Source organism: Amphiprion ocellaris, chromosome 2 (assembly GCF_022539595.1).
Source record: "Amphiprion ocellaris isolate individual 3 ecotype Okinawa chromosome 2, ASM2253959v1, whole genome shotgun sequence".
In the NCBI taxonomy this organism is placed as follows: domain Eukaryota; kingdom Metazoa; phylum Chordata; class Actinopteri; family Pomacentridae; genus Amphiprion; species Amphiprion ocellaris.
In genome coordinates, this window is record NC_072767.1 from 35,620,586 (window position 1) to 35,637,608 (window position 17,023).

At 39.6% G+C, this 17,023-nt stretch overlaps 1 protein-coding gene across 4 annotated transcripts in view; it reads right to left on the reverse strand.

The window, feature by feature from the left end:
- Nucleotides 1-7,261: 7,261 nt before the first annotated feature.
- Nucleotides 7,262-17,023, reverse strand: part of LOC111569606 (capping protein, Arp2/3 and myosin-I linker protein 3-like) — a 42,953-nt gene continuing 33,191 nt past the window's right edge. For 3 of the 4 annotated variants that reach the window (XM_055015657.1, XM_023271833.3, XM_055015662.1), the window contains 8 exons: nucleotides 13,419-13,592; nucleotides 12,672-12,870; nucleotides 11,829-12,588; nucleotides 11,598-11,704; nucleotides 11,370-11,499; nucleotides 8,319-8,390; nucleotides 8,082-8,189; nucleotides 7,262-7,895 (listed from right to left, as the gene is read on the reverse strand). In XM_055015657.1, the coding sequence (XP_054871632.1) occupies nucleotides 7,855-7,895; nucleotides 8,082-8,189; nucleotides 8,319-8,390; nucleotides 11,370-11,499; nucleotides 11,598-11,704; nucleotides 11,829-12,588; nucleotides 12,672-12,870; nucleotides 13,419-13,592 (1,591 nt within the window). In that variant the 3' untranslated portion in view covers nucleotides 7,262-7,854. The remainder of the gene's footprint in view (nucleotides 7,896-8,081; nucleotides 8,190-8,318; nucleotides 8,391-11,369; nucleotides 11,500-11,597; nucleotides 11,705-11,828; nucleotides 12,589-12,671; nucleotides 12,871-13,418; nucleotides 13,593-17,023) is intronic. The other variant, XM_055015660.1, reaches the window with a different exon arrangement.

The window sequence follows — 17,023 nt, forward strand, 5'->3', positions numbered from 1 at the left end:
TTCAGTGCATTCTGTTGATTTAGACGGCGTGAAAACCGAAACAACAAGTATGCTGTTTGCCTGTGGAGTTGCAGGTCGCTGGTTCAAGACCAGACCCTTCTCAAATTTTTATCAAAATCCTGACAAAAACAAACAAAAAGGCCAGTGGTGGGTCTTGAACCTGCAACCTACCATTTGGTAGTCTTTCTTCTTATCCCCTGAGTTACTCACTCAGATACCAAATCTTTTTTTTTTTTTGTGCATTTATCATCTATTTTTTGTCGTTTTCGAGTTTGTTTTTTTTTTTACTCGAGTCTCGACTCGACCGTTTTTCTCAGGAGGTTGGACTTCAGCCTTTGTGCTGGAGGGTTGAACCTTCAGTTCCAAGACTTTCCAAGCCTCCACACCTCCCGAGTCCTCAGGACCTGAGCTTTCAGACAGTCTGAGGGCTGAAATTTTCTAAGTCCCACAGTAGTTCTCTGTTAGATTTAACTTTCAGACAGTCCGAGGACTGATATCTTCTAAGTTCCTGAGTAGTTCTCAGTTTGAACCTTTAGACAGTCTGAGGACTGAAGTTTTAAAAGTTTCTTAGTACTTCTCTGTTAGTTTGAACTTTATGGTTAACAGAAGCCTTAAAACTTGTGACCATGAGTCTTGATTTCACATTTAGAACATCCATCTGAGTTCTTCTCAGACCTTCACCTGTGGGTTTTTTAGAAATCCTCAACAAACTTTGATTCTCTTCACTGAACAGTAAAGTTTGTGGAGATTAGAAGGTAACATTAGTTTGATCAATGCCTTCAACTACTAGTAGACTTTATCTGGAAAACAGTTTTCTTAAATGAGTTCTTAGTAAATCTGTCCACAATCAAATCAAGAACATAGAAAGAGGAAATGTTTGAAGAAACAACTTGATGTTTTCATTTCAGACTAGAAAACACTTTAAGAACTTTATCTGTTTTTGCTCTTTTTGATCGTTTTATTGTCTCTTCTGTTTAATTTGATCTTCTAAATTCTAAATGTGTCTTTTCAAATGTTTTGTCTTTAGTTTGATTCTTCTTAAATGTTTAGTTTTGCTTTTTTCTCACCTTTTATTCTTTTCTAATGTCTGATTTGATTTAGAAATGTTTTGTCTTTTTAATGTTTAATTGTTTTTTCAAATGTTTTATTGGCTTGTTTGAATTTTTTTTCTTTCCCAATATTTAATTTTTCGATTAAATCTTTAAGGTCTTTCCTTTTAAATGTTTTACCATCTTTTAATGTTTAATTTTCTTTTTAAATGCTTCATTGTATTTTCTGTTTAATTCCTATTTGAAGTTTTATTGTCTTTAAGATGTAATTTTCTAAAGAAACATTTAATTCTTTAATTAAATGTTTTGTCTTTTTTTTGTAAAGATATTTTTTTGGCTTTATTTTCAGAGGCACAGTGAGAGAGAGACAGGAAACAGAGGAGAAGAGCTGTGGTAGGACATGCAGCAAAGAGTTGCAAGCGGGAATCGAACCCGGGTCGCTGCGTCAGGGACCAGTCTCTGTACATGGGTCGCCTGCTTAACGGGTTGAGCTATACAGACGACGTTCTATGTCTTTAAAGGTTGAATAATGTAGTGAAATGTTTTGTGTTCTTTTAAATGTTTAATGTTCTTCTTGTTTAATTGTATTCTTTGAATGTTTAGTTGTCGGAAATATTTTATCTGTAATTCTGAATATTTGTATTTGAAAAATTCTGTTTAATTTCATAGTTACGTGTATTGTATCTTGTTGAATTATCTCATTCAATATTTTGTCTGTTTAATATAGTTAAATATTAAATACAATTAAATTCTATTAAACAGACAAAATATTGAATGAGATAATTCAACAAGATACAATACACGTAACTATGAAATTAAACAGAATTTTTCAAATACAAATATTCAGAATTACAGATAAAATATTTCCGACAACTAAACATTCAAAGAATACAATTAAACAAGAAGAACATTAAACATTTAAAAGAACACAAAACATTTCACTACATTATTCAACCTTTAAAGAGACAAAATATTTAATTACAAAATTAAATGTTTAATTAGAAAATTACATCTTAAAGACAATAAAACTTCAAATAGTAATTAAACAGAAAATACAATGAAGCATTTAAAAAGAAAATTAAACATTAAAAGGTGGTAAAACATTTAAAAAGAAAAACCTTAAAGATTTAATTGAAACATTAAATATTGGGAAAGAAAAAAAATAAATTTAGTTTTATTTCATAATTACATGTATTGTATCTTGTTTAATTATCTAATTCAATATTTTATCTGTTTAATATAGTTAAACATTAAATACAATTAAATTCTATTAAACAGACAAAATATTGAATTAGATAATTAAACAATATACAATACATGTAATTATGAAATTAAACAGATTTTTTCAAATACAAATATTCAGAATTACAGATAAAATATTTTCGATAATTAAACACTCAAAAAGTACTTTTTAAATAATAAACCTTTTTAAAAGTTTTATTGTATTAAATTTTTTTCCCGTTGATTTAATTGCTTTTTGTTATGTAGTTTATTTCTTTAATCTTCTTTTTTGGTCAAGATTTTAACCCCAACCTTAAAAATGAAATAAACTCTTAAATCACAATGAAAATACTTCTGTTGTCACAATCATGAGTTAGTCAATTATTCAGTTTATCAATTCAACTTTATTTGTTTAGCACCTTTTACACAGATGACAAAACTAAACAAGCAAAGAGAATAAACTATGCTAAAACTATAATTAAAACTCAAAAACATTAAACAAAAAAAGATTTATCATGGTAATAAAATATGTTGTGTACAGGGGATGGAGGGAGTTTATTGAAGTCTTCTTGGGCTCACATGGGAAATCATTTAAAATATAAACTTGATATTCAGTCTAAGGAAACTGGAAACTGCAGAGCGACAGAAGAACCAACAATATCTCCTGTTTTCTCCTTTAATGAGTCGACTCTTCTTGTGCTTTCAGACCAAAGAACTACAGACTCTTCACAACCTGCTCAAACTCTTGGTACAGGACCTCACCACACGGGTCAAGAAGGTTTCCTTCTCCTCATTTCTACTCTGAAGCTCACCTTCTCCTGCTCAAACTGCTGACAAATGTTTCTGCTGCTCTAAAGTCTGGTCTCCAGAACTTCCTAAAAACTCTCAAAGTCTCTTCTGCTGCAGGTTGCTTTGTAGAACTGTTCCAGAAAACCTCACTAAACCACATGGAGGAGCCTCAAGATAGTCGTCCAAATGAAACCGTATAAAAACCAAACTAGCACAACCCAAACACTAAAGTCTCCTGCAGCCTACCAGAGAACCTCTGAGAACAGAGAATCAGGACAGGAACTCTTACCTTCTGGACAACCAACGTTGGTTCTCAAACAAGAATACAGAATGTGTCTGACCAAAAACCTCTAAAGACTCACTACAGCCAAGATAAAGACACAACACAGCTGCACCAAACCCACTAATCACTGCACACATTAGCACCATGTGCTAACTGTGGCTAAAGAACCACATTTACCAAGACAACTATCCAGTACAAAGCCCTAAAACACACCAAGAAACACATTAAAGACAATTTTACTGCTGGAAGCTGCAAGCCAACGCCTAAAAAACAAACTAAAGCAATGGAGCCAAACCCGGTTCACTGGTGAAGAGAAACAGAGGAAATGTTTGTCTGCAGCTAAATAAAGCAGGAAGACACTGAGCTGCTCAGGTGTTCCTGATAACACCAAGCAGCCACCTGGACAGCCAATAGGAACACAGCCACCTGGACAGCCAATAGGAACACAGCTTACTGGAAGTCCAGAGGGCTGGGTTAGTGAAGGAAATTTAGTTTAAAGTTGAAGCAGAAAGTTAACAAAGAAAGTTGAAAACCACCTTCTGATACCTGAAATCTCTGAGTTTTCACACAAAGAACACCTGAACATGTCAAACTGGTTCCATAGTAGAACCATCATTGTAAAAACGTCATAGTATGGTGTGTTGCTCAAAAAACATTAGGACCCGGCTGTCAGGGGACAAACATGTAAGAAACATGAGAACAGAGAGAACCCAACCAGTAGGTCACAGTTTATCATCCCCCAGTCATCTCCTGAAGTCCATATGGTGAGAGACATCAGTATCTGGTTGTTAATTTACCAGAGGATGCTTATAATCATGCTGATGTGGTCTGTACTCTACAGTATTTCAGTGACTCAATAAATGCCTAAGTTGTTTTTTTTTAAATGCTTTTTAGTTTTTAATAAACATTTAACAGCCTATATGTAATCAATAAATGGCCTTTGCCTATCTTAAGAAAAACTCACTCAGAACTCTGATATGTTAACAATACTAAATAAATCAATAAATACATGCATACACACAAAAATAAGTTAATACATTAACTGTGTTAAGATAAGATTTAGATTTTTTAAAAGTTGTTTATGTTTTTGCAGAATCCAGTATTGCTCACTAGTTGATCATTACATTTTGTTAGTTTGATTTCACTGTTTAAAATGATGCCACCTCTTTTCAGACAGAACCTGTGATAATAAAACAATACAAAATTTTTAGTTCCTTGTTAATAAAGCACTTGAAGCTTTAAGTATGGCTAAATGCTTTTTTCAAAATTAAATATATCACTCCTTAAGTGGTAGTGGCCCCAAGTTCAGTAAAGTTGGAAAGATATTCACAGATTCAGACTTCCAGCATCAATAACTCATTAGATATAGGTTGTCAAAACATAAACGGTGCCTCTTTCCCATTGTTGCAAGGCAGACAATGTGCTACAAGCCCAGTTTTATCAAAAGTAGCTGTCTTTCAAGCTACAGGAATAACATTGGTGTCTATGGAGTGAACAGGGTCCGTCTGCAATTTGCAAAACCACTGCAACAGTAAAGAGAGACAAATATTCAATAACTTCACTCTTATACATTGTAGTGTCACTAAAATCACTGCAGCCTTCAACTGGCTCCTGTTGACAAAGTGTTTTAACAGAAATGTAAATGCTGTAATTTGATTCTTTTAATGAACCATGTAACTTGAATGGATGTGATGCTGGTGTGACCACAGTGCACACGTCTGATGTTGCTCACAGTGGTCCAAGGGACGCTCAGGGAGTTTGTGTGTTTGCTCAGACTCAGGAAAAATTACAGGGAACATTGGTTGTAATGTATTTCTGGCCACTTGGGGGCAGCAGAAACAAGCTTTTAAACATGTCATTGTTGCCTTTCAGTTGCGTTGTGAACAACCTACTAGCAAACCTATTTCCACATCCAGCAAAGAGGGAGCAACATTGATTTTGTGTTGTGCTTTTAATATACTGGCAGACATGAGTGCAGTTTTAGCTCTGTTTTTGTTCTCCACCATCACCTGAGGGAAATATCCAGCAGTCGCTAAATGCCCAATCATGGTACATTCACTTTCTCATTGCTAACTTTGTCTGCCTTTTTGATGTGGGTAAAAACTAGACATATACTGTGACACCAAGGTAGAGTCATTGCCTCAAAATTAAGAAATCACTCCATATAATTTGATTAATTCATTAGACATTATGTCAGATCCACCATCTTCTGCCTTGTGTCTCTATTCTATTTAAGAGGTGTTTAAGTTTATTTTGAGCTCATGTGTTGCCAAGTTGTTTCATTAAAGAACCCCCTCACATGCCCATATGGTGTTTTTCTATGCTGTAAGATACTTCATGAGCAAAATAAATAATACATTCTTGTCGTCCCACTTAATTCCTTGGAGGCCCAACAATCAGATGTTTCAAATAAGTAAGTTACTTCTAAGACAGAAAGCTGTCTTAGAAGTAATCCATTGTCCAATTAAATTTCCAAAAGAAAGAATTAGGCTTTTCATGAATTGTACAGCCGAGTTTAGCTTCATTTTTATTCCTTTTAATCAACACAGTCTCACGATGTGGCCTGACAGTTCATTCCCGATGGCTCCTACACAACAACATGTTTTGATTAGTCTTCAAATTTCTGATACCAGTCCTTCAAGTGATGTAAATGTATGTTCAGCTTTATCTGTCATTTAGAGTGAATGTGAGAAAATGAGCATATAATCTTAAAGTCAAGTTTTTCTTCAAAGATGTGCAAAATCTATTAATAATTTGAAGAGATGGTTCCCAGAGAATCCACAGCTCTGACAAATGAACTAGGACTTCGTACACAGCAACCACTGTAGTTCATCTGAAATGACTCCAAGCTGATAAAGACCAATTATATACTGTTGATATTGTTTTAATACAGTTTTTCATGTTACAAGACACATATGAGTGCAGTAAGCAGTCAACGTTATATCTGACCATTTTCACCTCGCGACTTCAGTGTATGAATGACAGTTTCAAAAACACAGATTTAGACTTCCAGGGTTTTATATTTCACAAACCTAAGAAACCAATCCTGTCAATTTGCAGGGTGGGACCCTCTGTATCATTATACTTCTTCAGAATCAGTTTCAAGTCCAAGCATCTATGGTTGAATTAGTCCAGTATTACAACTTTTCATTGAGTAGCTTTATAGAGTTTGACCAGAGTTGTAGGTGAGCTGGTGTGCTGACTTGCAGCGAGCAATGAATAGAAAAAGAGGAGGGGACTTGTTAGATCTGCACATTCTAGAGGAAGTTACAGTGCAGAGTTACATCGAAGCCATGTTTAAGCACGGAGGCATTGCGGTTCTACACGTGTAGATCTAATACAGAGATGAGTTTTTAGGGATTTAATCAACTGGAAAAAGGTTGTGTAATTTGATCACAAAAGTATACAACCTGAAGCGATTTTCATTATCAACGCGATTGTTATTTTCGACAATGATCAAATAATCGTTAGGTGTATAAAATGTCAAAAAATTGTTAAAAATCACAGTAATTATGGCCTGAGTAAGTTTCATGTTGTTCATATTTCTTATTTTGTGCCAAAAAACCCAAACACCTTTACAGTTTACCATCAGAGTAAAATGAGAAAACTGGCACAAGTTTACTTTAGAGAAGCTGGAACCAGTGAGCTTTGGCTTAAAAAATAGAGTATCAAAGTGTTAGTTTCTTTTAAATGACTAATTGGTTGTTCAAATGTTTGCTTTGGTTGTATAATGCTACTGATGGGAACCATGCACTTAACACAAGCACAGCCTTTCACAAACAAGAAAACAAGTGGTCTATTGTTAATACAAAGTTTGATTATTAATTATATTGTGATGTGATTTAGTGGCTCAGGTAATAAACACGTCAGAGTTGAAAATAACAAAATATATAAAAAATGCAGTCACAACAACTCACAGTTGTTTTTTCATTAGAGTTTTATTCATACAGTGAGGGTGCTCATACATAATATTTATTTTTTTCTATAAAATATATTACCTTTCAGTTCCTGAAAGCAAAACTAGATATAAATCATCAAGTTTCATTTGATAAGAAGCAACTCATTTTCAAGAGTCAACCAAGGCAGTCAACTGTATCAGCAGTCAAAAATGCATTACAGATTTAAGAAATCACATTCTAATAAAGATATTTTTTTTCTTCTTCTTGTCTAGCAAAGCCACGACGCTCGAGCACTCCGACACGCACGACGATGATCGTTTGGGATTTTCTAAGGTAGCAAATACTGTTAAAATACTGTAGACACAAAAAGAGTTGAAGCACATGAGAGGAAAAGCAAAGACAAGAAACTCAGTGAGGGAGGAAAAGTGACATTAAGGAGAGTGATTTTTTTTTTCAACAGAAGCGAGTGACTGATGCATTATGATGTCTGTCATGTTGCGCTGTTTTTCTCCCCGGCTCTCCCCTACGTGCTCTTTGTTTCCTCATACGATGAAATGGTCCGCGGTTGTCATGACAACTCCAGCCGGACAGCGGCAGGCGAGATTCTCGAGCATCACAACAGCTCACTTTGACCAGGTGCTGAGTTGATGCTCTCTGTAAGGTGGAACAGGACCACCAAAGAAGAAAAAGAAAATGTGAGCTACTGGCAAATTACTACTTCTCTCCTCTAATATACAGCATCCAAATTATGATAAGCAACTCAAATTCCACACTATTAACACACTGACTGACACTTTTAACATCTGACACACACATAAATAAAAACAGAGAGACATGTACCAGACAAGTCCAGTGATTTATTTCTGTTTTGGGGTAGTCTAGGTTTTTTCACGGGGGGTTTGCGATTTGGGGGCTTCTCAACGTTATTAGGGCTTTCCCTGTCAGTGCCTGAGTGCAGCGAGGACAGGAAACAACAAATCAACAGTTAGATACAGACGCTTTACGCACAAAGCAACAAAACACGTGCATGAATGCATGTACTGCAATCATCCTGTTAGGCAATCCGTGTGAATATACCTGCATCACAGGACATCGCCTTCCTGTTCCTCTGTGGCTTCACTGGTGCCTGAGGTCTGATTCCTTCTTCACCTGAACATGTGTGAAACACGAGTGAGGAAAGAGCTAGAAATGAGTAAGAAAGCAATTATTTTAGCTCCATCTTTTCCTACTCTTTCCCTATTTCCTCTGATCAGTTCCCTACACATACATGCCTTTACATTCACATGTCATTACTTCTGCCACCACAACATGTCTGCATTGATTGAGTAATTCTGTTTTGAGTCGCTGTGTGAGAGTTGTGCGTTAAGGCGAGCCTTTTGGGCGGCAGAACAAACATTTTTATGTATGTGTAAGATATTCTCTTCTGTTAAGACCAATTTTTTTGTTGGTGTCTGTGAAGTCCATTGTGGATGCACAGGATTCTGTTCTGTAGGAGTGACTTATCCAGGTTGACTGTTGGATTGTTTGGTCGAACTGCTCACATCCCACCAAATTTTCACTGGTCGGACAATCACTGGAGGTATAAGCTCAAAAATGATACTTTGAAAGCCCGTCAGGATTATTCCAGCCACAACAAACTACCCATGACTACACAGAATTTTCAGACTTTTTAACTTGCCCAATCTAAAGGAGAATACTTGGGGAAACTTATTTATCATTTACTGAACACTTATGTAAAATCAAAACCAAACTAACAGACACAATAGCAAAAAAGTCATCAGTTTGGGTGCATTTAATCAAACAGCTACCCAAAGATCGAGTGTAAACTTGGCAAAGAGCAGTTTGCGTATCGCAGCTCAACAACCAACATGGCTGATCATCCAAAAATAGTATTCCAACTTGTCTCCATTATATTTTTCAATAGCTCTTGTGCCACAATCACCAACTGATATAAATCAATTTCTGGAAATCATATGGGCAGCAGGTTGGCTCCAAGTCTGTCATCATTTTAGTATAAAATAACCACGTTAAAATGATGTAATATCCTGCAAATACTAGCCTTGTGGGTTTATTTGTAATTCATTAGAGTGATCAGGTTAGTAGGTAGAGAAAATCTAGAGATAACATGCAGGTTTCTTTCCAGCTGACCAAGATTTACTTTGGTTGACAGTCCTAATGCGTTCACATGGCCCTGCTCACACATAATTGGTCCTAAAGCAGCGCAGCATCATGCAGACGTTCAGTACCGATTCAATAATTCTGTTCTGAATCACTGTGTCTCAGCTGTGTTTTAATGTGATCTGCAAGATTTTTGTTTTATTAAGACAAATGTTGCACCACAGTGGTGCTACTGTTGGTGTGTGACAAGTCAATGATGGAAAAAAAAACAACAACTTCTTACTACACTTACTACTCAACTATGCTTGTGCACTTCTTGTAGAGAGTTAGACTAGAAGATCCATACTTCTGGTACAATAAATACAAGCTTGCAGCCATCAGTAGGGTAGCCAAGCATTTTTTTTTTTTAAAGCGGAGACATACAGGAAATATGGGGAAAGAGGGCAGAGAAATGATGCTGTCTTTCAGTGAAACTTGTGAGCTCATGATTGTAATGTGGAAAGTTGTGCTTGGCATTCAATTGGCAACACTGGATGTAATTAATGAAACCAAAATAGCAGCAGCATCATGGACACTACTCTTACGATCGAGAAGCCAACGTTGCTAACCATTTAGAAAGCTAACAAGCAGATAACATAATCTAGGAAGTCCAAAGACGTCATGAAAAGACAAGACAGTTGGGAATAGCGACATTCTCCTAATACATTATAAGATTACTACAAAAAACTCTATACAACTAAAACTACAATATACAAACGTCCCATCCACTGCATAAATAAACTTGCATGGTCTCAGTTTCCGTAACTGTCACAATTTGTAAACTCTGAGCATTCAGAAAAAGCAAAATTTGGAGGTCATAAATATCACAAGAGGTGGACATTAAGATGGACTCATGTACACAGTAAACACAACCCCATGTGAAGGCAACATAACATGCAGAGAGTCTGGTCAGCTGGGATTTGGGCTTCGCTTAGCTTAGCATAAAGACAGAAAACAGAGGGAAACTGCTAACCTGGTCACAAAATCACTGTAACAATACAGATCAAGATAGCACACAACAGTCAAAGATAGTTTTTCATTTTTCTAACTGTGCTTCCTTGAATCCTCTCTCCTCCCATAAAATCATTCCACCTCCGCCACCATGGAGGTTCTTCCAATTACTGAGAAATGCAACTCAAGGAGACAAGGCGGTTTCAGGAGGAGCTTACAGTGAAGAAACACAGAATGCTACATAGAAGTTTTTCATCAAGTGAAATAATGTATAAATGCCGCATCTTCGTAAGTGTCGGTTTGATTTGTCTGGAGATAAAACTGTGCAATACGTAATAAGTGCGTGCCGTCACTTAAGACTGACGTTAAGGATTTCTCATTTGACAGCTTGGGGTCCTCCGTCCTCACATCTCTATCTCACATCCACACCAAGAGGAGCTAAGATGCAAGGAAGAGCCCCAAGTGAAGGGAAGCGAGGAGGCACGTTAGCGTAATAAAAAGCACCCAGACAATTTCTTGGCCAAGAGCAGTGACTTTGTGGAGTCTCCGCTGGCTGATCCACTCTTTTAAACTAAGCCAACCGGCTGCTGACTGCATGCAAGTGATGCATCATCTAACTCTCGACAAGCAAGCAAACAATCCTTTTAAAGTTTTCTGCAGGTTGAGCTGTTTATTTGCACCTTTGACACGCTGTTACTGAATATCCAGATATATGCCAGTATATTCCTCTCTGGCTGTATTGCAGCTCAGAGATCCAAGGCTACTTCTGGCATAAAGGGAAAAAACACTTCAGATCACAAGTGGAGTTTGAAGAAATGTCAAACCATTTACTGTCATATCAAAGTCAAGCAGGCATCTGGACCTTGTTCATCACAATGGAAATGTGAGTCATTCAAATTACGATGTATGTATAGAAGTGACTTAAATAACCCATTTGAAGATGCTAATTTCTTTGCACTTCTATATTCTGAATAAAAGTCGCTGCTTTCATCAGTTAATTAGTATTTCTGGTGCAGGTACCTTGGCTTGCAGCTCTGTCTGGCAACCCATGTATTGGCTTGCTAACGTTGGGAGGGGGCACTGGAGGAGGAGGCAAGTTCCTCTCACTGACTGATTCTTTTGAAAAAGTCACATACGAGGAGGTCTTTGGCTGTATGTCAGATCAGAAAAGGAGACAAAGACATTAGCAATTAAATGTATGGAAAAAGATAGACGTTAGCTGGGAGAAGCTGGCTTTAAATCTCACACCTTTTCAGGAATCGGAGGAGGTTGACTTTCAGAATCTCGTCTTTTTTCTCTCTCTTTCCTTTCCATCTTTGCAGCATCCTTCTCTGCATCTCCTTCCTCCTCTGTACCTGCAGATGAAAGAGAACCGGCTGACATCTAGGCTCGAGGCAAAGATTGCAGCGAGGAGCTTTTTGCAAGCTAAAATCTGCTTTCTGACCTGCACTGTGTTAACAAAGATGACCTGAGTAGTACCTGGCAGAGCGTCTGAGCTCTCGAGTCGATGTCTCTGTCTCAGCTTTGGCAGGGTGGGTTTGCTGCTCTGCGGCGGGGGGTCTGGTTTTGATGTCAGGGGAGCCGATCGGCTTGCAGAGATTCCAACTCCTCCTACACTGCTGCTCCTCCACCCATCGGTAAAACCTCCACTTGTATCCGGACCAGTGTGTCTGTCTCCCTGTACGTCCTGCTGATGCCACTCTATGGCTGCTGCCTCTGTGCTTCTCAGAGCATCCGTCTCCTGTTTCGGCGAAGGCGTCCTGTCCGACGGGTACGGAGGCAGCGGCCTTTGAGAAAAATGCAGCGCCTGAACTTGTCTGTCCGTCATTCTTCCCGCATGTCTGCTCTCAGCCCACTGACTGTCCACCTGTATGTCCGTCGGCCTGTTCTCTGACCACGACCGGTCGATCTGCCTGCCGCCCATCCACTGTCTTTCTATTTTTCTGTCAATCTGCCGCTGGGTGTGTCTGTCAACAGTCCACTGTCTGTCCATGTGTCTGTCGGGATGTCTGCTCTCAGTCCAGTACCTATCTGTTTGTCTGTCCGTCGTCCTCGGCTCCCCAACAGTCCTTTCTTGCAGCCTGTCATCGAACCGCTGTCTCTCCACATGTTGCTCGCTCTGCCTTCCTTCCATCCACTGCTTGTCTGCTTGCAGCACCTCTGTTGTCCTCTGTTTGTCGTCCGCCCAGTACTTGTCCGTCTCCACCGGTTGTTCAAAAACAGCATCCACTTCAGACTTCTGTTAATAAAGAGGCAACAGAGAAGCTACAAATACTGAAAAGTCAGTATAATCATAATAGTAGTGGGTCATGGTGACTGTACCTCTCTGGGAGAATAAAAGGGATGTTTGCTTCCTCCCCCGCCTGGGTGAGGGATGCCCGGCACTAGTGGCGGACTCAAAACAAGAGTATTTTTCACCTGGTGATCATTTATTTTCCCATCAACCCCCTCGCTGGGGGATCCGGCTCTGGCTGCAGCCCTGGGCGGCTGGAGGAGGGTGTATACATTCTCTGTTGCTGTTCTAAAAGTTGGAAAGGAAACTTGCAACAAAGTCTTTGGATATATTCAACAGATTGAAAATACACAGTTACAAGTTAAATGTAACAAGCTTTGATGAGGGTAATTAAGAACTATCACTTTTTTGGGCAAAAATCATATATCTCCCGATTCTAATCTGTATTTGACATGCAGCGTGTTCATTTCTAATCACTTGGCTAACTGCTGGATCCAGAATTGGAGCTGCCGGCTGTCATCTACATCTGTGTACACACTGTGGTATCAGCCTGCCTGCGTTTTGGCAGCTCTCAGCCATTTCTCATATCAACAAAGAACTGAGGGAGATTTAGAGCGATATTTGTCGGAGTCTTTGTGGAGTTCAGTGGCGCTGATTGCCCCTTTAAGAACCAAGAGGCAGAAATCAACAGAAAATGTGAAGTTGCAGGAGACAATATGGAGTGCTTTGTGGTGTTTTGTGTTGTTATCTGGTGCACCACATGGACATAGTGTTGTGTTCAAGGCCACACCTTTACCGAGATGAACCTATGTGTGTGTGTGTTTAAATGCACAAACCCTGTGGGTGCTGTAGCGACAGTGTGACAGCCGTCTCCATAAACCTCTGCTTCGGACTCGGGCCCCTGACTGGACAGAGTCTGGTTGCGATTTTTGCGGAAGCCGAAGATGGCGAGCATGTTTCTCCGCTTCTTCCTCCTCAGAGAATGAGCTTTGTGCAGCGAGGAGAGCTGACTGAAAGAAGCAAGAGAGGTCCAATGTCATGCACACAGTCCAGTCCAATACAGTCATGTAGCGTGTCAACACACGAGTCATCTCCATTAGGATGTCACAGAATTCATCAAAGACGTCTGTGCCGGTTGTTTGTTGGCTGCTGCACTTTAAGCGTTGCTAGGCTACGCATCTTGGTACACAATGATTTATCTTAAGTGCACTTTTTTCGTATTATTAATGTAATCATATTAAAAGCAGTGGCCTGTCTGATGCGCTGCAGTGTGGAAATGAGCAGCATCATTATGACAAGCTGTTGCTTCCAGCCAAAATAAAGGCTCACAAAAACTCTTGCATCTACAGCATATGTTTAACTATAGGTTTGAGCTCATTAGGCCTAAATTAGGTATGTTCTGCAACACTGCAGTAACACTTACAAAAAAAAAAATCACCACCTCCTTTTAAGCTTAATGAGTCAATATTATGCTTTATAGAGTATATCCCTTTCCCTTAATATGTTAGACAGCTTTTTGTGCATGTAAAAATTCTGCAAACCTGCCTTAAACACCTTGTTTGAAGTTGCTGTTATTACTTATCGACATCACCATGCAACTTATTTGCATAACGCCTGCTTTGGAGCTAGATTGCACACCCTAAAACAAAGAGTGAGCAGCTTACGTCTCACTCAAGATGCTTCTGCTAGGGGTACATCATTTTATTCAGAGAACACTGTTTTGCCAGCTGACCAATCAAAGCACATTTTTTGGTAGGGGGCCTTAAAGAGACAGGAGCTAAAACTGAGCTTTTCAAGAACAGGGTGAGCAGAGGTGCTTCAACAGTGTATAGTATAGAAAATTTGTGTTTTTTGAACATTAAAACATGCAAACATATTCTTAATAAAAATAAAATTCTAAACTTGCAAATGTGCATAATATGTGCTTTTTAAGTCACAGATTTCCTGTTTTTTGTGCACACAAATCTGTGACTTCTCTGATCAACAATGTGCAGCCAACCAATCATGTCCTGTCACACAACCCAAACTGCTCTAAACAACCAGTTCCAGCTTTGCTAAAAAAGACAAAACTGAGGTTTTAGTTGAACGAAGATGATGGACAGCAGAATCTGCAGGATCTTCCTCTGAAAGCAGCCAGCGGGACATGCTAAACAAGCCGAACCTCGCCATGAGATTACTTCAAAGACCGACAACACAGTGGTCTGAGAAACGCAGCCTTCTTGAATTATGAAAAACAAGAAGCTACGCAGAAGCCAATTAAAATGACGGCTCAGTTAAGATGTGTGCACGCACACACTGTCAGAACTCAGCAGGGTTCCCAACAAAGGGAAAAAGAATCATTGATTTATGTGGTCTGAAACGCTGTGTTTATAATGTGATTGTGTGGGTGTGAATATACACCCCATGCTAACAGTCGGATTAGTGAATTTAGATTTCATTTGTAAATTGCTTAAATGTATTTTTGTTCATTGACCTAAATGGTAAAAATTTTAACAGAAGAAATAATCATCAAATAGTCGTAGCCTTACAGAGAAGTGAGCAACAGTGAGATTGTAACCATTCCCCAGTAACTAATAAAACCTCCAACCCTTTGAAGGTGTCCTCGTTAAAAATTCTTTTTATTCTGAAGCTTTTTTAAACATAATCAAATCCACACACATAGAAAGAAACACAATACAGCAAAAAAACTCCTAACCTAACCATTTACAAAGCAACCTCAACAAAAAGAGAATAATTTAGAGTAAAACACCAAAAGCAGCCTTTCATTGAAGAACTAGCTTTGTTTATAACGGTTAATAAAACCAGGTCTGAAGATGTTACAAGAGGTGCCCAATACTTTTCTGTGCAACTCAACAGTTCAAGTTATTACTGTTTCTAAACGTGAAAAATCAATTCCTGTCACTGTCTTTGAAAACAAGTTGGGATTGCTGTTTCTGCAGTCTTTAAAAACACACATTCTGGCTAACATTGTTTTCTTAATTATCGAAAACACTTCCAAAAAAAAAAAAGGGGTAACAAAGTTCCTTCATTGATTTCGCACCCATCACCAGCTTGATTGTATTAACTTTTACCTGCAAGTCAACACAAACAGAGTGCATGCATTGAACAACAAACAGCTGCAAAAGAATTTGATTCTTGAGGAAATTCAGCCCTATGATTTTTATGTTTCCAAAGATCTAATTTACCAATAAAAGCCCCAATATTCACAGTCTCTCCCTTTTAGTGTAATTTATCTGCACATATTGCGGCTTTCATTATGTTCCTGTCCATATTCACACAGTTTCCCTACTTTTCTTATACACTCAAATAGGAGTTCCATCCATCCATCCATCTTCTACCGCTGATCCGGGTCGGGTCGCGGGGGCAGCAGCTTTAGGAGGGAAGCCCAGACCTCCCTCTCCCCGGCCACATCATCTAGCTCCTCCCGGGGGACCCCAAGGCGTTCCCAGGCCAGCTGGGAGACATAGTCTCTCCAGCGTGTCCTGGGTCTTCCCCGGGGCCTCTTCCCAGTGGGACGTGCCCTAAACACCTCACCAGGGAGGCGTCCAGGAGGCATCCTAATTAGATGCCCGAGCCACCTCATCTGGCTCCTCTCTACGCGGAGGAGCAGCGGCTCTACTCTGAGATCCTCCCGGATGGCCGAGCTTCTCACCCTATCTCTAAGGGAGAGCCCAGCCACCCTGCGGAGGAAACTCATTTCAGCCGCTTGTACCCGCGATCTTGTTCTTTCGGTCACTACCCAAAGCTCGTGACCATAGGTGAGGGTAGGAACGTAGATCGACCGGTAAATTGAGAGCTTCGCCTTTCGGCTCAGCTCCCTCTTTACCACGACGGACCTGTACAGCGCCCGCATTACTGCGGAGGCCGTAGCAATCCGCCGGTCGATCTCTCGTTCCATCCTTCCCTCACTCGTGAACAAGACCCCGAGGTACTTAAACTCCTCCACTTGGGGCAGGACCTCATCCCTGACCCGGAGAGTGCACTCCACCCTTTTCCGGCTGAGGACCATGGACTCGGATTTGGAGGTGCTGATCCTCATCCCAACCGCTTCACACTCGGCTGCGAACCGATCCAGTGAGAGTTGGAGGTCCTGGCATGATGAAGCCAACAGGACCACATCATCCGCAAAAAGCAGTGACGGAATCCTGAGGTCACCAAACCGGACCCCCTCAACACCCTGGCTGCGCCTAGATATTCTGTCCATAAAAATTATGAACAGAATCGGTGACAAAGGGCAGCCCTGGCGGAGTCCAACTCTCACTGGAAACGAGTTCGACTTATTGCCAGAGATGCGGACCAAGCTCTGGCACCGGTCATACAGGGAACGGACAGCCTGTATTAGGTGGTCCGTTACCCCGTACTCCCGGAGCACTCCCCAGAGGGTTCCCCGAGGGACACGGTCGAAAGCCTTCTCCAGATCCACAAAACACATGTGGACTGG